Source organism: Bufo bufo, chromosome 6 (assembly GCF_905171765.1).
Source record: "Bufo bufo chromosome 6, aBufBuf1.1, whole genome shotgun sequence".
Lineage (NCBI taxonomy): Eukaryota > Metazoa > Chordata > Amphibia > Anura > Bufonidae > Bufo > Bufo bufo.
The window spans coordinates 52,331,095-52,355,426 of record NC_053394.1 but is presented as its reverse complement, the minus strand read 5'-3'; the positions used below and the strand labels follow the sequence as shown (position 1 = coordinate 52,355,426).

Sequence of the window (24,332 nt, the reverse complement as noted above, 5' to 3'; positions counted from 1 at the left end):
CGCTACATATGCGGCGATGTCGGAACGTAGGGAAGGCCACCAGAACAGACGTGAAACAGCCCAGGACAGCTGATTCTTTCCAGGATGCCCCGCGGTCTTGGAGTTATGGTAGGTTCGCAACAACCGAGTGCGCAACTCCTCAGGCACAAAACATCTGCCGTTGGGTCTCCCAGAGGGAGCACCAGATTGAGCCGCCAAAATCTGCTCACCCAGGGGAGAGGTCAGGCTGGTGCGAATGGCGGCCAGGATCTGATTCGGAGGTATGACCGAAGTCGGAATCGACTCCTCCCTGGACAGCTCGGAGTACTGCCGTGATAAGGCATCCGCCCTGATGTTCTTGGAACCGGGTAGGTAGGAGACCACGTAATTAAAACGTGACAAGAACAGAGCCCATCTGGCCTGACGTGGTGTCAATCTCTTGGCCTCAGAAAGGTAGGTCAGATTCTTGTGGTCCGTCAGGATGAGAACCGGAACCACCGAACCCTCGAGCAAGTGCCTCCATTCTTTAAGGGCCTGCACGATGGCCAATAACTCCCTGTCACCAATCTGATAGTTGCACTCCGCGGAAGACAGTTTCCGGGAGTAAAACCCACAAGGAAGCAGAGGACCCTCTGGTGTTCTACGCTGAGACAGAAGGGCGCCTACTCCCGTCTCAGACGCGTCCACCTCGAGGACAAAGGGCAACCCAGGGTTGGGATGCGACAGAATCGGAGCCGACACAAAGGCGGACTTTAGGGCCTCAAAAGCTCGGATGGCCTCGAGCGGCCAGACCTGGGAATTACTGCCCTTCCTGGTCAGATCCGTGAGAGGCTTGGCCAGCATGGAAAAGTCCCTGATGAACTTCCGATAATAATTGGCGAAGCCCAAAAAGCGCTGCAGGGAACGAAGACCACTGGGCTGGGGCCACTGTAAGACAGCCGAAACCTTCTCAGGATCCATGGAGAACCCCTCAGCGGAAATGATGTAACCTAAGAAGGTTACCTGGGATCGGTGAAATTCGCATTTCTCAAGCTTACCGAACAGCTTGTTCTCTCGTAACCGTTGCAACACTCGTCTGACATCCAGAATGTGGGCCTCCATGGATTCAGAATATACCAAGATGTCATCCAAATAGACTACCACACACTGCTGCAACAGGTCACGGAAAACATCGTTGATGAATTCCTGAAAGACTGCGGGCGCATTGCACAACCCAAAGGGCATAACCAAGGATTCGTAATGACCGGTCCTGGTGTTAAACGCGGTCTTCCACTCATCGCCCGCCTTGATCCTTACCAGGTTATATGCCGCCCTCAGGTCGAGTTTGGTAAAGACCGTGGCCCCTTTAAGGCGATCGAACAGCTCGGAAATCAAGGGTATCGGGTAAGCGTTCTTGATCGTGATGCGATTGAGACCCCTGTAATCGATGCAAGGCCTCAACTCACCGCCCTTCTTTTTCACAAAGAAAAATCCAGCCCCTGCCGGGGACGAGGATTTGCGAATGTGTCCGCGTGAAAGCGCCTCCCTCACGTACTCCTCCATGGCCTCATTCTCCGCTACCGACAGTGGATAGACTTTGCCACGAGGAGGAACGGCACCAGATTGTAACTCTATGGCACAATCGTATGGGCGGTGCGGAGGTAGGGCAACCGCGCGCACCTTATCGAATACATCCCGGTACTCCTCGTATTCAGGAGGCAACAGAGAGTCTGAGGAAGTACACAGCAACTTGACAGACCCATGGATGCAACTAGCCCCACACTGCGGTGACCACGAGAGGATCTCGACCGATCTCCAATCGAAAGTCGGATTATGCTTCTGGAGCCAGGGGTACCCCAAGACCACCGAGTAGTGTGGAGACGAAATAACCTGGAGGCAGACCGACTCTCTGTGAACGGCACCAATGGCTATCCCCACTGGAAGGGTCTCATGAGTCACGTGTGGCGGCAGAAGGGGTCTGCCGTCTATCGCCTCAAGAGCCAGTGGGGAACCTCGAGCCTGCAGAGGAATGGAATTGGCGGCAGCGAACACACTATCAATGAACAAACCACCAGCACCAGAGTCCACCAACGCCTGGGTCGTCACCGAGCCCCCGACCCAGGAGAGGACAACAGTGATCAGTGGTTTGTCAACACGGGAAACCGGGGACGAGGAGACTCCACCCAAGATCTGCCCCCGACAGGATCTCAGGGTACGAGCGTTTCCCGGACGGTTCGGACATGCCAACCGAAAATGCCCACCGAGACCACAGTACATGCATCGGCCCTCGCGTCTCCGGAGTGCCCTCTCCCCCTCGGACAGGCGAGCAAACCCCAGCTGCATGGGTTCACCCCCAGACAAGTCATCCCCAGGAGGCGTGGGAGGAGAGGGAGGCACGGGTGGGACAGCAAACGTAGGCACCAATCTGTTAGAAGACCTCCGCAGGTTCTCCTTAAAGGAAGGTCTCTCCCTGAGTCTGGTGTCAATCAAAATCAGGAAAGAAATAAGAGACTCGAGCTCAACTGGTAGGTCCTTAGCTGCAACCTCATCCTTCAAGGCATCCGAGAGACCATGAGAGAAAGCAGCGACCAGAGCCTCATTATTCCAGCCCACCTCTGCTGCCAGGGTACGAAACTCAATGGCGTATTCAGCTACGGATCGTGAACCCTGTCTGATGGACATAAGGAGCTTCGCAGCAGAGGCAGCACGAGCCGGCACATCGAATACCTTCCGAAGAGAAGCAACAAAACCGGAAAACTCGGCAACCACCGGATTGTTGTTCTCCCATAAAGGGCTGGCCCAGGCCAAGGCCTTGTCCGAGAGCAGCGAGATCAAGAAGCCCACCTTTGATCTCTCAGTAGGAAAGGCATGTGGCAGCAACTCGAAATAAATGCCCACCTGGTTAAGGAAACCTCGGCACTGAGTTGGCTCTCCCCCAAAGCGCTGTGGAAGAGGGGCAGAACCGGTCATACCCCGAAACACCGCAGGCGCAACAACCGGAGCGGCAGTAGGAGCGAGCCCAGGAGCGACAACCGACCCATCGGCAACGGGAGCGAAATGAGCCGTGCGTTCAAGCAGGGTTTGCAACGCCACAGCGAACCGACCCAACAGGTGATCCTGCTGATCAAGTCTGGCAACCAGCGTGGGTAGCGAGGATGGCCCTGTACCGTCAGAATTCATGGCTTGGTCCCAATGTCACGGAACCATGAACCAGACGTACAACAAGAGATAAGTGAAAATAAGAAGGCTTTATTGAAAATAAAGCTGTAAAGCAAAAGTCCAAACGGATGGTGAAACCGAGCAGAGTCTTTGCGAAGCCAGAGGTCAGGAACCAGAAGGGTAGTCAGACGAAGCCAGGATCAGGAACCAGCAGGGTAGTCAGACGAAGCCAGGATCAGGAACCAGCAGGGTAGTCAGACGAAGCCAGGATCAGGAACCAGCAGGGTAGTCAGACGAAGCCAGGATCAGGAACCAGAAGCAGCAGCAGTCTTAGAAGCATGTGAACACAAGAGGACCAAGCAAGGAACTGAAGCCACAGACCTCCTATAGCTAGGCATCCAGCTCCTCCCAGGGGAAGGAGGAGCCGCAGGGTGGAAGGCTACAAGAAACCCAGAAACCAGATGGCCGCCAGCACATGTCAAACGAAGGAGAGCAGCAAGCAGGTAAGACCATGACAGAGAGAGCTGCAGCAGAAAGGACACGCCCCCTGAGTCGTGATAGGGAAAGAGCTGCAGCAGAAAGGACACGCCCCCTGAGTCGTGATAGGGAGAGCTGCAGCAGAAAGGACACTCCCACTGGGTCATGATGGGGAGAGAGCTGCAGCAGAAAGGACACGCCCCCAGTGTCGTGATAGGGAGAGAGCTGCAGCAGAAAGGACATATCCCCTGAGTCTTGATATGGAGAGAGCTGCAGCAGAAAGGACACGCCCCCTGAGTCGTGATAGGGAGAGAGCTGCAGCAGAAAGGACACACCCCCTGAGTTGTGATAGGGGGAGAGCTGCAGCAGAAAGGACACTCCCCCTGGGTCATGATAGGGAGAGAGCTGCAGCAGAAAGGACATGCCTCCTGGGCTGCCAGGCTAAAGACAATCTAGCAGAGCAATTGCAGCGCTGACTGGGCAGATCTCTGGACCCATGTGAGGTACGGGGCTGCTCCTAGCTTTGTTAAAAACAGATTGTCACTATATGATGTCTGATTTTCATTTTTTACATCAATCATGGGAATAACCCCTTTCACTCCTAGAACAAAGAGGCCGTGGCTCATGGTGATCCTGCAATGATTTATTTCGTACTGTGTCCTCCATGACTTGTTTGACAGTGGTTTAGCTTCATATCGCTGCCATTGAGCCCCCACAATGCACTGCCCTCTGGTATCGGGAGTTCAGGACCACGGACAGCTCTTTAGCTTCTCGTTGTCACTGTGGATGAGCGGCTGGAGATTCTGCACTAAAAATCTACAGTGCGGTGCAAAGGGCTGCAGATAAAAAAAAACACCCGGAAATCAGAGCGTGCCCATTCCGGTGCCGAGGAGCCTATGGATTTACACTGCAGATTTCACCCTTTGCAATGAACGGGGTGTAACGTTCTAACAATCTAACTTGGTATATGACGTAGACGTTCAAAAGTAATACTAGAATCTCAGCCCGATGATGAACGTTAAAAGAAAAACAAAAAACTGTATTTATTAATACACTAATAATAAAACTGGCGCACAGTACCCACGGGTTAACAGTGTGTCAGCAAATAGCACCCTCAGTCCAGTCGCTCCCCAGACTCACAGCCAACTGAATCCACACTTATGGAACCAATGACCAGTTCGTGTTCGTACCGAACTTTAGGTTTTTCGGGACCCGAACCCGAACATTTACGTAAAGGTTCGGGGTTCGGCGCTTTCTTGGCGCTTTTTGAAAGGCTGCACAGCAGCCAATCAACAAGCGTCGTACTACTTGCCCCAAGAGGCCATCACAGCCATGCCTACTATTGGCATGGCTGTGATTGGCCAGTGCAGCATGTGACCCAGCCTCTATTTAAGCTGGAGTCACGTAGCGCCTGCCCTGAGCCAACTACTGCTGAAAACAAACTTTTTTTTACTTTAGTTTGTCAATATCAATACATAATCGGCACCCATTTTATGCAACGATAGTGCACCAGCACAGGATATCTGCAAGTCCAGAAATACAGCTTTTTGCTTACTGGGGTGAAAAAAAACCTCTGATATACTGCACATCTGGGATAAGAGGTGCATAAGTTACTGTGAAAATTAGGCCACAAATTCCGCTGTCATATAGAGTTTAACAAAAAAAAATTGAGTGCAATACCCTACATCAGGGTTTTTATTGGCGGATAATTATTTTTAACAGACTTAACCACTTTTTACTTTGCTTTGTGAACGCTAAGGGTCCATTCACACGTCCGTTTTGGTGTTCCGCATCCGTTCCGATTAAAAACGGAACGTTATGCGGATCTATTCATTTTCAATGGAATCCGCATAAAATCGGAGAGCACTCATGGTGCTCTCCGATTCCGTGATTCCGTTCCGTTCCGTGGGTTCCGTTTTTCGGATCCTGGAAAAAAAAATATACCTGTCCTACTATTTGTCCGTTTTTGCGCTCCGTCATCCCATTATAGTCGATGGATCCGTCAAAAAATCGAATGACATGCTAAAAGCATCCTCATGTCATCCAGATTTTCGGATCCGCAAAAAACAGGAACGTTTATCTGGAAAGGTAAAAATACTGACGTGTGAATGCACCCTAACTATGAGGCAAATATCTAATAAGGGACGCGGTCATGGTGGTGGTGTTGGTGGACCCTCTGGTGCAGGGAGAGGACGTGGCCGTTCTGCCACAGCTACACGTCCTACTGAACCTACTACCTCAGGTCCCAGTAGCCGCCAGAATCTACAGCGATATTTGGTCGGGCCTAATGCCGTTCTAAGGATGGTAAGGCCTGAGCAAGTACAGGCGCTAGTCAATTGGCTGGCCGACAGTGGATCCAGCACGTTCACATTATCTCCCACCCAGTCTTCTGCATAAAGCGCACAGATGGCGCCTGAAAACCATGCCCATCAGTCTGTCACATCACCCCCGTGCATATCGGGGAACCTGTCTGAGCCTCAAGTTATGCAGCAGTCTCTTATGCTGTTTGAAGACTCTGCTGGCAGAGTTTCCCAAGGGCATCCACCTAGCCCTTCCCCAGGGGGGGAAGAGATAGAATGCACTAACGCACAACCACTTATGTTTCCTGATGATGAGGACATGGGAATACCACCTCAGCACGTCTCTGATGATGACGAAACACAGGTGCCAACTGCTGAGTCTTTCTGCAGTGTGCAGACTGAACAGGAGGTCAGGGAGGAAGACTGGGTGGAAGACGATGCAGGGGACGATGAGGTCCTAGACCCCACATGGAATGAAGGTCGTGCCACTGACTTTCAGAGTTCGGAGGAAGAGGCAGTGGTGAGACCGAGCCAACAGCGTAGCAAAAGAGGGAGCAGTGGGCAAAAGCAGAGCAGCCGTCGCCAAAACAGTTCACCTGCTACTGACCGCCGCCATCTGGGACCGAGCACCCCAAAGGCAGCTTCAAGGAGTTCCCTGGCATGGCACTTCTTCACACAATGTGCTGACGACAAGACCCGAGTGGTTTGCACGCTGTGCCATCAGAGCCTGAAGCGAGGCATTAACGTTCTGAACCTTAGCACAACCTGCATGACCAGGCACCTGCATGCGAGACACGGGCTGCAGTGGAGTAAACACCTTCAAAACCAAGAAAGGGCTCAGGCTCCTCCTGCTCCCTCTTCTGCTGCTGCCGCCTCGGCCTCTTCCTCCGCCTCTGGAGGAACGTTGGCACCTGCCGCCCAGCAAACAGAGGATGTGCCACCAACACCACCACCACCTCCGTCACCAAGCATCTCAACCATGTCACACGGCAGCGTTCAGCTCTCCATCTCACAAACATTTGAGAGAAAGCGTAAATTCCCACCTAGCCACCCTCGATCCCTGGCCCTGAATGCCAGCATTTCTAAACTACTGGCCTATGAAATGCTGTCATTCAGGCTGGTGGACACAGACAGCTTCAAACAGCTCATGTCGCTTGCTGTCCCACAGTATGTTGTTCCCAGCCGCCACTACTTCTCCTAGAGAGCCGTGCCTTCCCTGCACAACCAAGTATCCGATAAAATCAAGTATGCACTGCGCAACGCCATCTGTGGCAAGGTCCACCTAACCACAGATACGTAGACCAGTAAGCACGGCCAGGGACGCTATATCTCCCTAACTGCACACTGGGTAAATGTAGTGGCGGCTGGGCCCCAGGCGGAGAGCTGTTTGGCGCACGTCCTTCCGCCGCCAAGGATCGCAGGGCAACATTCTTTGCCTCCTGTCTCCTCCTCCTCCTACTCGGCTTCCTCCTCCTCTTCTTCCACCTGCTCATCCAGTCAGCCACACACTTTCACCACCAACTTCAGCACAGCCCGGGGTAAACGTCAGCAGGTCGTTCTGAAACTCATATGTTTGGGGGACAGGCCCCACACCGCACAGGAGTTGTGGCGGGGTATAGAATAGACCGACGAGTGGTTGCTGCCAGTGAGCCTCAAGCCCGGCCTGGTGGTGTGCGATAATGGGCGAAATCTCGTTACAGCTCTGGGACTAGCCGGTTTGACGCACATCCCTTGCCTGGCGCATGTGCTGAATTTGGTGGTGCAGAAGTTCATTCACAACTACCCCGACATGTCTGAGCTGCTGCATAAAATGCGGGCCTTCTGTTCGCGCTTCCGGCGTTCACATCCTGCCACTGCTCGCCTGTCTGCGCTACAGCGTAACTTCGGCCTTCCCGCTCACCGCCTCATATGCGACGTGCCCACCAGGTGGAACTCCACCTTGCACATGCTGGACAGACTGTGCGAGCCCCAGCAGGCCATAGTGGAGTTTCAGCTGCAGCACGCACGGGTGAGTCGCACTGCGGAACAGCACCACTTCACCACCAATGACTGGGCCTCCATGCGAGACCTGTGTGCCCTGTTGCGCTGTTTCGAGTACTCCACCAACATGGCCAGTGGCGATGATGCCGTTATCAGCGTTACAATACCACTTCTATGTCTCCTTGAGAAAACACTTAGGGCGATGATGGAAGAGGAGGTGGCCCAGGAGGAGGAGGAGGAAGAGGGGTCATTTTTAGCACTTTCAGGCCAGTCTTTTAGAAGTGGCTCAGAGGGAGGTTTTTTGCAACAGCAGAGGCCAGGTACAAATTTGGCCAGCCAGGGCCCACTACTGGAGGACGAGGTGGAGGAGGATGAGGATGAAGCATGTTCACAGCGGGGTGGCATCCAACGCAGCTTGGGCCCATCACTGGTGCGTGGCTGGGGGGATACGGAGGACGCAGACGATATGCCTCCCACAGAGGACAGCTTGTCCTTACCTCTGGGCAGCCTGGCACACATGAGCGACTACATGCTGCAGTGCCTGCGCAACGACAGCAGAGTTGCCCACATTTTAACGTGTGCGGACTACTGGGTTTCCATCCTGCTGGATCCCCTACAAAGACAATGTGCCCACCTTACTTCCTGCACTGGAGCGTGATCGAAAGATGTGCGACTACAGGCGCACGCTGATAGACGCGCTCCTGGGAGCATTCCCGACTGACGCCGGGGGACAAGTGGAAGCACAAGGCGAAGGCAGGGGAGGAGGAAGAGGTCACCAACACAGCTGTGTCAGCGCCAGCACCTCAGAAGGCAGGGTTAGCATGGCCGACATGTGGAAAAGCTTTGTCACCTCGCCGCAACATCCGGCCCCAACTGCTGATATGGAGCGTGTTAGCAGGAGGCAGCATTTGAACAACATGGTGGAACAGTACATGTGCACACCCCTCCACGTACTGACTGATGGTTCGGCCTCATTCAACTTCTGGGTCTCCAAATTGTCCACGTGGCCAGAGCTTGCCCTGTATGCCTTGGAGGTGCTGGCCTGCCCGGCGGCCAGCGTTTTGTCTGAACGTGTATTTCGCACAGCAGGGGGCGTCATTACAGACAGACGCAGCCGCCTGTCCACAGCCAACGTGGACAAGCTCACGTTCATTAAAATGAACCAGGCATGGATCCCACAGGACTTGTCTGTACCTTGTGCAGAATAGACATTTATACCGGCCTCAACCATCCATCCTTGTACTCAAGTGCACTTATTCCTTTTTTTTTTTTATATGTCCCAATATTTTGGGGGATACCCCTATGTAAAATGCAAAATAACACACATCTGTGTTGACTACCTATTCCTCCTTCGCCACAGCTTCCACCTAGACCGCCACGTGAGCCTACACGGCCACATCCACCCATTCACAGCCTCCTCAACCTCTTCCTCCTACATCATTCCTAATTTTTATTTTTTTAAGGTCTTATGTTTTTTTTATTCATTTCCCTATCCACATTTGTTTGCAGAGCACTTGTCATGCTCTTAACCACATTTTGCTGCCTTTTGCAGCCCTCTAGCCCTTTCCATGACATTTTTACAGCCATTTTAGTGCTCAAAAGCTCGGGTCCCCATTGACTTCAATGGGGTTCAGGTGCCGAACCCGAATTTTTTTTTCAAGTTCGGCCGAACCCGAACATCTAGGTGTCCGCTCAACTCTAATAACCAGCAATCCAAGCCAGGCAGTGTAGCTGCACAGTCCAGCAGATGCAGATGGGGCACTATTACAGCGGTCAGCCAGCGCTTGTATGCAGCAGCGCCGGCTACACAGAGGTATCTGTACTGTTAGGTGTCAGTGCGTACCCTTAGCACCAGCAGACTGCCCCTTCCTAACTTGCATCCACAGTGTTCGGTAAGACTGTGGATGCCTAAAATGCTCAGTGTCTGACCGGACACTGTGGATGCAAGTTAGGCTACTTTCAAACTAGCGTTTTTAATTCCGCTATTGGGATCCGTCGTACAATCTCCATAGCGGAAGAAAACGCTTCAGTTTTGTCCCCATTCATTGTCAATGGGGACAGAACTGAACGAAACGGAATGCACAAATTTTTTTTCCGTTCCATTTGGTGGCGCTCCCATCACGGACAGAATAACGCTGCAAGCTGCGTTTTTCTGTCCGCGATATGGTGCGGAGCAAGAAGGATCCGTCCTGGCACATAATGTAAGTCAATGGGGACGGATCCGTTTTCTCTGACACAACAGAAACCGTATCCGTCCTGGCTATAGAAGACATAATACAACCGGATCCATTCATGACGGATGCATGCGGTTGTATTATTGTAACGGAAGCGTTTTTGCAGATCCTTCCAAAGTAGCCTTAGGAAGGGACTGATTCACTGGCAGTCCGTTGGTGCTAAGGGTACGCACTGACACCCAACAGTACAGATACCTCTGTGTAGCCAGCACTACTGCATACAAGTCAGAGCGCTGGCTGACCGCTGTAATAGTGCCCCATCTGCATCTGCTGGACTGTGCAGCCACACTGCCTGGCTTGGATTGCTCAGCCTCCAGCAGCAGCTGTGGTTCCCATAAGGGGGTCCATTCACACGTCCGCAAAATGAGTCCGCATCCGTTCCGCAATTTTGCGGAACAGGTGCGGACCCATTCATTTTCAATAGGGCCGGAATGCACTTTCGTTCCGCAAAAAAATAGAACATGTCCTATTCTTGTCTGCAATTGCGGACAAGAAAAGGCATTTTCTATTAGAGGTCCGCAAAATGCGGTCCGCACATTGCCGGTGTCCGTGTTTTGCAGATCCTCAAAACTGTTATGGACGTGTGAATGAACCCTAAGTGTGGATTCAGTTGGCTGTGAGTCTGTTACCCCAAACTTTTTGGTGGGGAGCGACTGGACCGAGGGTGATATTTGCTGACACACTGCTCACCCCCTGTCTGCACCCGCAGCCTGTTTTTGATATAACCCGTGGGTACTGTGCCCCAGTTTTATTATTAGTGTATTAATAAATAAAACTTTTAGTTTTAAAGTTCATTATCAGGCTGAGATTCGAATGGAGTGTAACACATAGCTCAACCTGCTACAAAATCCACATATAACAGATGCTGATTTAATTTTTTTTGTTGAATTTTTTCTTTTTCTTTGCTACATCTGACCTAACGCAGAGTGCGAGTGAACACACATAAGATCCCCACAAGTTTCTGCTCCATATCCGCACCAGAATCTGCAAATTGCTAACGGCGGAATAGATGCGGTTTTGCCGCAGACATCACCCTTCACTGGTTAAGGCCCCTTTCACACGGGCGAGTATTCCGCACGGGTGCGATGCGTGAGTTAAACGCATTGCACCCGCGCTGAATCCGGACACATTCATTTCTATGGGGCTGTGCACACGAGCGGTGATTTTCAAGAATCACTAGTGCGTTGCGTGAAAATCGCAGCATGCTCTATATTCTGCGTTTTCCACGCAACACAGGCCCCATAGAAGTGAATGGGGCCGCATGAAAATCGCAAGCATCCGCATCATTAAAGTTTGATTTATGATTATTATTATGTCCCATTACTTTCGGCCCCTTAACAAGTGGGAGGCACATATGCAAACTGTTGTAATTTCTACACCGTTCACCTGATTTGGATGTAAATACCCTCAAATTAAAGCTGACAGTCTGCAGGTAAAGCACATCTTGTTTGTTTCATTTCAAATCTATTGTGGTGGTGCATAGAGCCAAAAATGTTAGAATTGTGTCCATGTCCCAATATTTATGGACCTGACTGTATGTGCACTTTTAGATGGGGTTCACAAGTGACCGAAAATGCAGCGTAAAAATCCGCTGCTGATTTTGCTGCGTTTCCGCAGTAGAACCCACAAAAAACATGTATTACATGCGAGTTTGGCTGCGGAAAAGCCAGAAGATTTCACTATCTCCCACTGCAAAGGGGCAAAATCTGCAAGAGAAGAGGAGTCTGCTGTCTAAATTGACATGCTACAGCTAGAGATGAGCAAAGTTACCGAAGTTATTCAACAAAGTCTTGCGCGACTTCATGAATAACGGACTTCACCTCATCGGAGGCAGTACATTTTAATGCTATATGGAGAAGGATCTTCGTACAGCATTATAACACATTTTTTAGCGTAACGACTTCGCTTATCTCTAGCTGCAGATTTCTAATTCTTATACGAGAAAGAGAAAAATCGCGCTGCTGAATCTAAGACTAGGTTCACATTCAAAGTAAAGAAAGAATGTCTTTGCGATGTAATTCCTCGGTGTATTGCTCGGGTTCTCACAAAGGTCGATGATCTAATCTCCTAAAGAGATGGCCCGACACAGTGAAGTACCACCAACTGAGTGTAGTCTACTCGCAAGATCCATAAAATAACAATCCTATAAATTGTGCACGTCCTCTCGTCAAACGCCCGGGTTTCACCTCCGCTTCGTCAGGGGCTGACGAGAGGACGTGCACAATTTGTATGATTGTTATTTTATGGATCTTGTAAGTAGACTACACAAGTTGGTGGTACTTCACTATGTCGGGCCAAGTCCAGGGCTTCTCTGCTCGGCAAGAGGGTCCAGGCACAGACGCTACGCACACGCTTTATTCTGTCCATCATCCAATTCAATGGTAAATTCACGCTGCCCCAACTGGTTACACCAACTCTCCCGTCATACAGAAGGGTCCTGAGCACACGGACAAGGGTCTTCTTTATGGGACAGTCCCTGTAGTCCTTACTATTAAGGCCTCTTTCACACGACCGTTTATTTTTTTCCATTTATGGGCCATTTTTTGCGCTCCATATACGGAACCATTCATTTCAATGGTTCCGCCCAAAAAAACGGAATGTACTCCGTATGCATTCCGTTTCCGTATTTCCGTTCCGTTGAAAGTTAGAACATGTCCTATTATTGCCCGCAAATCACGTTCCGTGGCTCCATTCAAGTCAATGGGTCCGCAAAAAAAAGGAACACATATGGAAATGCATCCGTATCCGTTCCGTTTTTGCGGAACCGTCTATTGAAAATGTTATGCCCAGCCCAATTTTTTCTATGTAATTACTGTATACTGTATATGCCATATGGAAAAACGGAACAGAAAAACAGAACGGAAACAAAAAACGGAACAACAGATCCGTGAAAAAAACGGACCGCAAAACACTGAAAAAGCCATACGGTCGTGTGAAAGAGGCCTAAAGCTGCAGGCCGGCACTGTCCTAGCGGCAGATCTTGCCCTGTGCATTACTCACATACACCAGTCACTGAAGAAAGAAACGCACCCAGTGCACGTCCTGCACACGCCATGGCCACCGCATTCTCACATGTAGCCAGGATCCCGCTCACATTCATGGCGGCAGCTCTGAAAGAAGGATGGTGGTTGCAGTTCGTCTTAGGCCCCATTCACAGCACCGCTATTTATTTCTGTTGTTCTGCTCATCTAACGGAGCAGAACAACGAAAATAACGAAAGTGCTGGGTTGGGTACATAAGGGTGGGTTTTTGTCATTTGTTCAATGTACACAAAAAAACGTACACATTAACGGAAGCCTCCGACAGATGGAACACGGTGGCATCCATCACTATGGAGTTCCATTGTAAAAAAAATTTAATAAATGTGTAGTGTATCACGTTTTTCGAAAGTCTAGCAAAAAAACTGTCTAAAGTATATATATATTTAATTTATTTTTTTACACACAGTGGAACTCTATGGTGACGGATGCCACAGTATGGCGTCTGTTAACATATAATCTGCAACAGAGGCTCCAAACGCAGATGTGGGCAAACGCAGGCCTACGTATTATGTATTTGAAATACTGCAACTTTCATACTCCTCCTCGGGTAAAAAAATACTCTTCAAATATGGTCACAGGAGTATTTTTACTCTTCCGGAAAAAATGTAGAGCGACCTCTGGGAGGGAGGCTGTATTATTTAGTAGGGTAAACATTTTCGCCTGCCATTTTGAAATCCGCCATATTAAATTCAGCTCTGGCTTTTACAGTGTAAGGCCGAATGCACACGGCCATGTTCCGCGGCCGAGAGCGGTCCGAGGTATGCCGGACTGGATACCTGTTCAGAGCAGGAGCGCACGGCGTCATTGGTTGCTATGACGCCGTGCACTTCATGCCGCCGCTGCTGTACAGTAATACACTCGTAAAGATCATAGGATTGTATTACTGTAGTGCAGCGGCGGCATAGCAACCAATGACGCCGTGCGCTCCTGCTCTGAACAGGAATCCAGTCCGGCATACCTCGGACCGCTCTCGGCCGCGGAACATGGCCGTGTGCATTCGGCCTAAAGGGGGTCATGTGATATATCTGTCTTGGCTAGCATTTACTCAGAAACGCGCTGGAAATGTCAGTTTTCACTTATCTTTTACCCGTTTAGGAATTTCCTAAAGTGCTTTACGTGACGTGTTCGCGGCGTCCACCATTCTGTCGGATGCAAATGGTTAAACGTTTAATCCAGTCTTTGGGAACACGCTGAAGAACTGCAGGTGGCACTTTACAGCCCTGAAGAATGCACCATATTCTACTCCTGGAAAGCCCCTTTAAACATTTTTATTTTATACACTATATATCTCCATTTGCGCTCAGTTTGAATTGCTCTGTTATCAGTCAGGTTCTTAGACTATAGAAGTCAGCAGCACTCCAAAATTACAACGGGGAAATCTTGTTATAATGCGAGAACAGTTCACGGCATGTCGGGGTCAAGAACCCAACGAACAGGAGAAGAAGAAAGCACACAATTTGTCCAATGTGAAAGAAAAAGAAAAAGCTATAGTTAATTCACTGAATACTGAAATGTTTCAACCCGGGAAGGAGTCCATATCAAGTTAGGTTATCGGTATATGATGAGGACCCCAGCCAATCAGCTATTTGACCATGTTGCAGCGTGCCATCGCAGCCTTCTCATTCTTACAGCTTACCCTAGGCAGGTGACATCACGTTCATCAATCACTTGGCCTAGGTGCAGCTCAGACCCATTGGTGTGAATGAGGCTGAGCTGCAATACCAAGCACATCCACTTGCCATTGCCCATATTGCGGCCCGCCAACTGCAGGTCCACAATATATACGGGCACCGGCTTTGTGCGCTCTGTTTTACTTGAATGGGTCTGCCATCCGGGAGGTGCGGTGCGGAACGGAGGCACTATGGAGTGCTTCTGTGAGTTTTCTGTCCGTGCCTCCACACCGCAAACAAGTAGCGCAGGCACTACTTTTTTGTGGTGTGGACCGTCGGATACGGATCGCGAACCCCATTCAAGTTTAAGAGTCCTGCGTGCGCAGATGGTGGCCATACGGTCGGTGCCTGTGCATTGCAGTCCGCAGCGCGGGCAAGGCCGGCACAGCGTTGTGTGCGCGAGGCCGAAATCTGAATGGGCTTCTTGCAATGTTATTCACATTTATGTAACATCTGACACATTGGCCCCATGTGTGTGTAAAGTGGGTAAGGGTAAGAACTAAGACGATGGCAGGGAGTCCTGTGGCTTCAACCCCCAGCCATCCGCTACGGTCACGTCTCCTGTCTGTCAAGTAAGACTTGTAACCCCCATAATGTAATAATTCTGCTGCATCTGTTCTTATAACTCCACACTGTGCCCTTTCTCCATTATTCCTCCTAAAAATGTATGAATAAATTGACAACTGCTTGTTACCATTTGGGGTGTGTCCCTATACATTGACCCCATTCAATCCGTGCCGACAGTATCAAGCCTCATTCACACGTCAGTGATTTCCATCAGTGATTGTGAGCCAAAACCAGGACTGGAGCCTCCACAGACATAAGGTATAAGGGAAAGATCTGCCCCTGGTTTGGGCTCACAATCACTGATGGAAATCACTGACCGAACACTGACGTGTGAATGAGGCTTCAGACTGTAGGAATGCACTTCTGGACAGGCGGACGAGCGGAGCGGTAACGCCCACTTCTGGACAGGCGGAGCGGTAACGCCCAATTTACAAAACATACATTTCCAGGAGGAATAACAGAGAAACAGCACCATGCACAGTCCTAGTAAAAGATGCTCCAGAATTGTTATTTCATGGGAGATACAAGCATTTACTAAAACAGACATGTCAGGAGAGAGGCGACAGCTCCTCTTTAAGGCCTCGTGCGCACGACAGTATTTTTTCACTGTCCGCAAAACGGGGTTCCGTTGTGATCCGTTTCCGTGTGTCTTCCTTGATTTTTGGAGGATCACCAGACAAGAAAAGTGAAAAGTCAAGTTTGCCTTGCAAATGATAGAAAAAAAGCGGACGCGGATGACCATCTTGTGTGCCTCCATGTTTTTTCACGGACCCATTGACTTGAATGGGTCCGCGAACTGTTGTCCGTGAAAAAAATAGGACAGGTTTTTGGACGGACTGGAAACACGGATCACGGACGACAAACGGTGCATTATCAGAGTTTTCAACGGACCCATTGAAAGTCAATGGGTCCGCAGAAAATCACGGAAAACGGAACAACGGACACGGAACACAACAACGGTCGTGTGCATGAGGCCTAAGCATTACACAATCCTCAGGGATGGGCAGTCTGGACATGTCGGGTCCTCCAGCATGAGAGACCCTCTTTGCAAAAGGAATATCCCAGCAATCGTGTCTTGCTAAAGGGTTCAATTTATTTTCAAAGTATAGTCATAGTCAACTTAATGCGCTTGGTTGTATAATCTAGGACTATACTTTGAAAATAAATGGAACCCTTTAGCAAGACGCGATTGCTGGGTATGTGGAGTTCGCTCCCTCCCGTGCAACAGGATCGAGTGCTGACCGGATTCTACTTGATATCGGCCACTATTCACACTGGCTGATAGAGGAGGGTCCCGATCAGTGGATCTACACATAGTATAAGCGATAAATATTGGAAAGCTGGGGGTCTGACAGTCAGGACCAGCATCAACCTCTAGAATGGAGGGTCCCCTCACTGAATGGAGCGGTGGTGCATATACTGATCCACTGCTTCACTTCACTATGGGACTGACGTAGACCGCACTGTTAAGGGCCCATTCACACAACCGTATCTCTCCGTCTGCATCCGTTCTGCAATATTGCGGATCAGATGCGGACCTATTCATTATAATGGGGCCGCAAAAGATGCAGACACACAATGTGCTATCCGTATGTCCGTTCCGTGGCATCTGCAAACATATAGAACGTGTCCTATTCTGGTCTGTATTTGCAGATAAGAATAGGCATTTCTATCACGGAGAAGGACGTTGCTGTTCTACAAAATGCGGAAGGCACGCGGCCGCAAAAACTGATACCGTCGTGTGAACGAGCCCTTAATACCATACAACTGAATGGAGAGCCCTCCTTTCTCAGGATCCTGGCGGTCGGGATCCCACCATTGGGACTTTTGGCACAAATAAGTTTTGCGGGATAACCCCCTTTACCTCAGAATTCCCTAATAGGATAGGTGAACATTTATTTTCTAAATTTGCAATTATTACTATGCGTTAGCCTCACAGCGTGTCAAGGAGAGCACCCGGCCTGAACTCCGGAGCGCTGCCGGGGTCGCACAGCATTATACTGATTTATGATGCTCTGTCTGGAATGTATAGGACAACACTGGCAGCATTATGTCAGTGTTATCCAATACATTCCAGAACTGTAAGGCACCTTGCAGACGAGCGATACGGATTAGGTCTGGATGTGTTCAGTTAAAAATGCGTAATTTTTCAAGCAAGTTCAGTCAGTTTTGTCTACGATTGTTCAGTTGTTATCGCGCGGGTGCAATGCAGATGGATGCGTTTTTCACGCGCGTGATAAAAAAAAAACGGAATGTTTACAAAAAACATCTGTTAGCAACCATCCATGAAAAACGCATTGCATCCGCACTTGCTTGCAGATGCGATTTTCACGCAGCCTCATTCACTTCTATGGGGCTTGGGCTGCGTGAAAAAACGCAGAATATAGAACATGCTGCGATTTTCACGCAACGCACAAGTGATGCGTGAAAAACAACGCTCATGTACACAGACCCATTGAAATGAATGGGTCCGGATTCAGCACGGAGGCGCAATGCGTTCGCATCACGCATTGCACCCGCACTGAAAACTTGCTCGTCTGAAAGGGGCCTAAGGGTTACATAGCATCATAAATCAATATAATGCTATGAGATCCCGGCAGTGCTGGGAGGTCAGGACGGGAGCTGCCGCATACTCACGCAGCGAGTCTGGAGCGTGACACTGGCTTGTCTGAAAGGGGCCTTAGTTTGCAAATGCAGATTACACATACCCAGAAGGATGAATTCACACAATGCCGACATGTTGCAGAAATTTTTCCGACTGTCCCGTTCATTTGAATGGGGCTTGCAGAAATCTATGCACACGTCGCAGAGACAACCCCATTCAGATGAATGGAACCGATTTTCTGTCTGCAACAAACTTGCATTCATAGAAAGATGTATGGGGGCCTCCAGACTTTCCCCCCAATGGCAGGTTTCAGGGAAAAGAGGGACCAGCCAGTTGGATTTCAGCATGGCCAATCTGGCAGCAGTACACTCCCCACTCCCTAATCAGAACACTTGCATGCTAGGCCAAGCTAAGTGAAGGGGGGATCTGAGAGACGGCTGTTGGCTGACAAACTTCAGACAGGGGCAAAGGACAAGTCGTCTTAGCGTGGAGCAGTTTTATATTAAAACCTATGAGCTGGAAACATGGATTTCCAGTCTTTACTGTACTGCAGTTAAAGGGCTGTTCCACCTTAAGAACTTATCACCCATAATCAGGATAAGGCCTCTTTAACACATCCGTTAATCAAATTATACTCCCTTGTCATTTCACGGACCCGTGCTGTGTTGAGACACGTATCAGCATACGTGGTATTCCACAGACCGTGGGTCCATGGTGACACCATAGAAGCATGTCCAATTTTGTCGCTGATTAATGTATCCCTCACACATAGTCTGTGAAAACCGCAGACGTAACATGGACGCCATCAGTGTTTGGTCCTTGGTTTTCACGGATCATTGCTAGAATATCCTCTGGAAATTTTCAAGATGGAATGGTCAGTGGAATACGGATGACACACAGAGGGCAAAAAACGGACACAAAGACATTTTCACGGATCTCATCATGGAAACGGAAGTGTGAAAGAGCCCTCAGTATGTGATCACCGAGAGCACCACTGATCATGGAATTGGAATCCCAGAGTGAATGAAGCGAGGCCCGCGCATGTACACTACTGCTCCATTGACTCCTATGAGACTGCTGGAGATAGTGGAGCATAGTCCTTGGCTTCTTTCTGAAAGTCCCTCAGAGTTAAATGAAGCGGCAGCATGCGACTGTCCTTATATTCACTCCAGGAACCGTCCTCCTGATCGGCGAGGATCCCAGCAGTCTGCCCCCCGCCAATCAGATATGTATCGCCTATCCTGTGGATAAGTGAGAAGATCTTATGGTGACACAACCCCTTTAAACTATAGCAGCATGTTAAAGGGAACCTGTCAGGTTGAACTTGGTGTCTGAGCCAAAGGCTCAGATAGTTTTGTAGTAAATGATTCCGTAAAACTTGTATTTCTTTCCTTTGTATTCCTGCTCATTCTGGGCTTTGTAGTCCAGGAGGTGGTCCTATCAGTGATTGTATAGACAGTCATAGAGAGAAGGCTGTCAGAGAGAGCTGTCAATCACTGATAGGACCGCCTCCTGCACTACAAAGCCCAGAAAGTACTCAGCTGCTCCTGCTCTATACTATGCTGCCTGCAGGTTATCTTGCATTTTCATGGTGAAAGGCATCTGTCAGCAGATTCTATGCCACTGGCTGACCTGTTACATGTGCGCTTGGCAGCTGAAGGCGTCTGTGTTGGTTCCATGTTCATATGTGTCCGCACTGCTGAGAAAAATGAAATTTTAATATATGCAAATGAGCCTCTAGGAGCAACGCATTACACCTAGAGGCTCTGCTCTCTCTGCAACTGCCACGTCCTCTGCATTTTGATCGACACGGCCAGGCAGTGGAAATGTAATCATACCTGGCCCTGTCAAAGTGCAAAGGGTGTGGTTGTTGCAGAGAGCTGTGCCTCTAGGTGTAATGGTAACGCCCCCGCTGCTCCTAGAGGCTCATTTGCATATAATAAAACATCATTTTTCTCAGCAATGCGGGCACATATGAACATGGGACTAACACAGATGTCTTCAGCTGCCAAGCGCACATGTAACAGGTCAGCCAGTGGCATAGGTACAAAACTGCTGACAGATGCCCTTTAAATATATGCTCTTATAATGTCAATATTAAATTACACTCCCTTGTCATTTTTAATAAATTTATAAGGTTTTTAAGATTTACAATAAAGATATTGACAAAATTCTTCATGAGATAACCCCCATGTTCCTGCTCCAGGCTTACAATCCACACAAACTCAATAATCACAATGGCATTCTGAGGCCTGTCCTAACAGTAGGAGAGTGCGGTGCTGCAGACCACCGGTGCTACTACATTCCTCTAAGAAAGGTTATCAGCAGTTTCTAGGGAGTCTTTGTCCCCTTCACTCCCGCGCCAAATGGGAAGGAAACGTTAAAGGCGAGGTTTTGGATTTTCCAGATTTGCGTTCATAATTCACAAGGCGCTGGCCCACAAGATACTTGTCATTCTTAATGTGCTCGTACAGCCGCTTAAACTGGCGGATTTGGAAAGACAGTACCGCCATTAATATCACCACCATCAGTAAGAACGGGTATATGCGGCGCTGAACTAGAGTCTGCATTTCAAAGGTGACCCCGATGACCATGACAATGCCGGCAGATATAATGTACGGTATACACAGCGACAGCAAGAGGACGGCGATGACCGGTGCGGCCAGTTTGCCAAGTATGAAGTGGAGGTCGATATTGCGGATCCCGTTGGCGTATACTTGCTCTATGACGGCTTTCAACCACCAGTGAGGACCCATCAGAGTGATGGCGGCGATGATCTTTGCATGCAGAACACCGAGGGCCCAGTCCTGCCATGGATAAAAGAGGGGGGTCTGATCCAAAGGAACCCGAAGAGGGGCAACAATGATCAACTCAAAGAGAAGACCAAGCAGGAGAGGGACAACGCCAGCCAGCAGAATCGCCACAATCAGGGTCTTTATAATGGTGAGGGACCACTCTTTCACTTTTAGCAGGATCACGTGCCGTCCTTGCGGCATCCACGCGGCCAGCACGGTTAAAGCTCTAATGGACAGCCAGCATACATAGAGACCGCAGGCGGCGGTGTATAGCTCGTGGATTTTTGCAGTTCCAGTCCAAAAAGACATCAGCCAACGTCCTACAAATACTGGCAGCGTAAGGCAAAGTAGGCTAGCAATCAGTAACGTGATGCACATAAAAATGATTAATAAAAATATCCGCAGAGCAAATCTGACGGGTCTACGGTACGGCTGAAATCCCACAGGGCCGCCTTGCTGCAATATGGCTTGATGAGCTGCATGCAAACCTTCCCCGACCACTGGAACGGCATTGTTTCGGATCAGCGGGTTGTTGGCAGCCTGTTGGTTAGCTTGGTTGTCACTCTCCTCTTGGTCTCCGAGAAGATAAGAGTGTAAATCCAGTAGATATCCAGCGGTTACAGTCCAGGCTCTGACGAGACCTTTCAGCCATTGCCTGGTATGTCCTTGCTCCAATAAAGCCGGCAGGACCACCTGAAGAAGTAGTAGCTCCAAGGACAGCTCGCTCACGGGGGCGTCACTGTAGAGCATAACGTTGTACGGTAAGAAGGTGGGCAGCACGTACTTCATGATACGAATGGGGAGCCAGAGCATGAGGATGACAATGGAGCCAAAGACAATGACGGACAATATAAACCTTCGGAGATGTCTGTAAATCGGCAGGTGGATCATTTCCTGGACTGGATTGAAATCTGGATCGTTCAAATTTCGGAGAAACCACAGAACTCCCGGTCTCAGCACCTCTCGTAGGAGGAGGATGAAGGAGGCAAAATAGAAGACGTAAACCATTCCCACAAGCCAGTGAAGAAACATGGTGGTCCCAGGCGCGGACTGAAAGCTAAGTTCTCGGTCTTTCAAGGTGGCATCGAACATCTCCAGTGAGCAAATGTCCAACCACCAGCCACAGATGAGGGGGAAGACGCCAATCTCCACCACGACCAGTAAGGAGACCTTCACCACGATGTAGCAGATGCCCAATATTCTTCTGGATCGCTGGAACTTGACAACGGCGGCCAAACTATGGCAGAGGATTAAGGTGACTGCCAGCAGAACGTAGCCGACTATGGTGGTCAGGAGTCCTTCGAAGTGGGAGGCTTTCACGTACAAGTCGAACCCGAGCCCAACGACAGAAAAGTGTCCAATGTGGTAAGGACAGAAAGCAAACACGAGGATGAAGAGGGTATTCAAGGACACGACCCAGAAGACATGTTCAAGAAAAACCAGCGACCCGTCCAAGCCCAGCATCCGCTCCCAAGTCAGTTCTTCCGCGGCTCGGTCCCATTCTAAGGCGTTCCAGTTCATGTCGTCTTGTGCGCCGTTGTTTATGTCGGCGGCGTCTTCGACCGCGGCGTCGTCTTCGTTGTCGTCCTCTTCGTCTTCCGCTTGATCTTCCGGCAGCTCAGGGTTTTCACCCACCACCACATTTTCCACCGGCGGAACAGCAGGTTGGTCCACGGCACCGTTGTCGGCCGGGACGTTGCCAGGGCCCTGTGCTTCGTTTTGGGGGCCCTGGCCGTTTTGAGGTGGAGGCGGGAGGAGGTTTTGATCCAACCACAGGGGGGCCCCGCCGTGGACGATCTGTTCTCGTAACCAGACCAGACTTATAAAGGCGCAGAGGGTGCAGGTGACCACGAAGAAGCCCTGCAGGCAGTCCGCCAGGAGGTTGTCCGTGGACAGCATATCCAGGGGGAGGGTGAGGAGGGAGCTCACGGAGCCGGTAAATAAGCACTTGTATATGCGACACGCTGTGAGGGGCACCACGCCAAGCCATGCAAACGCCACCAGCGTATAGTGAAACCAGTAGCGGATGGCGGTGCCAATACTGGTGATGAGTCCGGCACAGATGTCCTGGATGGGCAGCCGCGATGGCATGTCCGGGGAGTAGATGGGGGTAAAGGCAAATCTGTGCTTACATAACTCACAGTACTCCTTCCGGCTGTGCTTCAGCCACTGCACCAGGCACTCCTGATGGATGAACTTAATACTGCCCGTGCACACACAGGGGTGATAGAGCGGCTTCTCTGCGGTTCCCTCGGAGCGGCAGACCCTGCATATGTCATCTTCTTCTGTAGTCTCCATCGTCTCCTATGGTTTTTATTTTTGTTCAGCCGACCGCCAGTGTCGGTTATCTCCAGGAGCTGGAGGCAGTGCGGCCCCTGCAGGCTTCCGTACAGACCACGGAGAGACGATACCGACAGTCCTGGGCCTGGGCTACTAGCGACGTTTACGCTTATTGTCTCGCGAGAGTTTGTCGAGTGACGTCACTTGGACGTCTACCAGGGAGAAGTGCTTCCGGGTGCCAGTAGAAGGGCGGTCCTTAGGGCTGGGGGCGGTGTGACGTTACATTAGCCTACATCGTGAGATTTTCTTACTTCCGGTCGCACCACTAATGACGTGAGGAGGCGTTTCTGAGTTTTGACGATCTGCGCACGCGCAAACGGACAGTTTAGGGAAAAATCTCAGCGGAGTTTAGCTGCAGTGTCCCACTGCGCATGCGCCGGAGAGCCTCAGTAGGGAAATATTACGGCCCACTGCGCAAGCGCGGCTAACGCTAGAACATCCATCCGATCTCCGCGCCTGCGCAGTGTGGGGGTAGGGAGATCTCATGGCCATATTTTCTGTTAAATAAATATTTATTTACAGCGGAAATGTGTCCTATACGTCACGCAGCATGTTCACCGGATGTTTTTTTCTCACATGGAGGATCCCACGGCAGAAACCGCTGCGGTTTTTATTCTAGCCCGCATTTGAATGGAGCAGGAGCTAAACTGAGACCAGGCTTTTGTGAAGGGACTGTGTGGTAACCACGAAAAAAACGGACCTGTACCGGACCAGAATGGATCTGTTATTGTTTTCAATAGGTGGCCTTTCCACAGTTTGTGGGCTGAGAGGTTTTGGCGCTGTTCACACTGTGCGTTTTACCGCAGAGGATGGCAAAGTGGCAGGCGAGAACGGACATTTGCCGTATCGGCCGGCTGTGGCTAAGCCTCCGTTATCTTTGGTGTTGCTTCCCATTGAAATAAATGGGAGACAGCAAAGTCGCAGCCGGGTTTTCTGCAAAATCTTGGCCCGGCTTTCCACTCCGAAATTCTGCCATGTGAATGACCCCCAAACCACAGACCAGAGACGGTCAGACTCATGAACTCCGGCGCAGCCTCCTATAGAAAACAACTGGAGGCGCTTTCAGTGTAGATTTGGCCCCATTTTCGGTAACAAATTTTCGGGTCTAAACTCCTCCGTCTGGAGATGGTCTCTGATTTCAGTGGTAAATTACGCAGACCGCGCAGATGGTGCGTTTTTCTGTCCTGGAAAAAAAGAAACTGTGGA

At 50.1% G+C, this 24,332-nt stretch overlaps 1 protein-coding gene across 1 annotated transcript; it reads right to left on the bottom strand.

Moving 5' to 3' along the window:
* Positions 1-20,088: 20,088 nt before the first annotated feature.
* MARCHF6 (membrane associated ring-CH-type finger 6) lies at positions 20,089-23,265 on the bottom strand. The gene has a single exon (XM_040435389.1). The coding sequence runs from the start codon at positions 23,082-23,084 to the stop codon at positions 20,343-20,345; it is 2,742 nt and encodes a 913-aa protein (XP_040291323.1). The 5' UTR covers positions 23,085-23,265; the 3' UTR covers positions 20,089-20,342.
* Between the last annotated feature and the right edge of the window lie 1,067 nt (positions 23,266-24,332).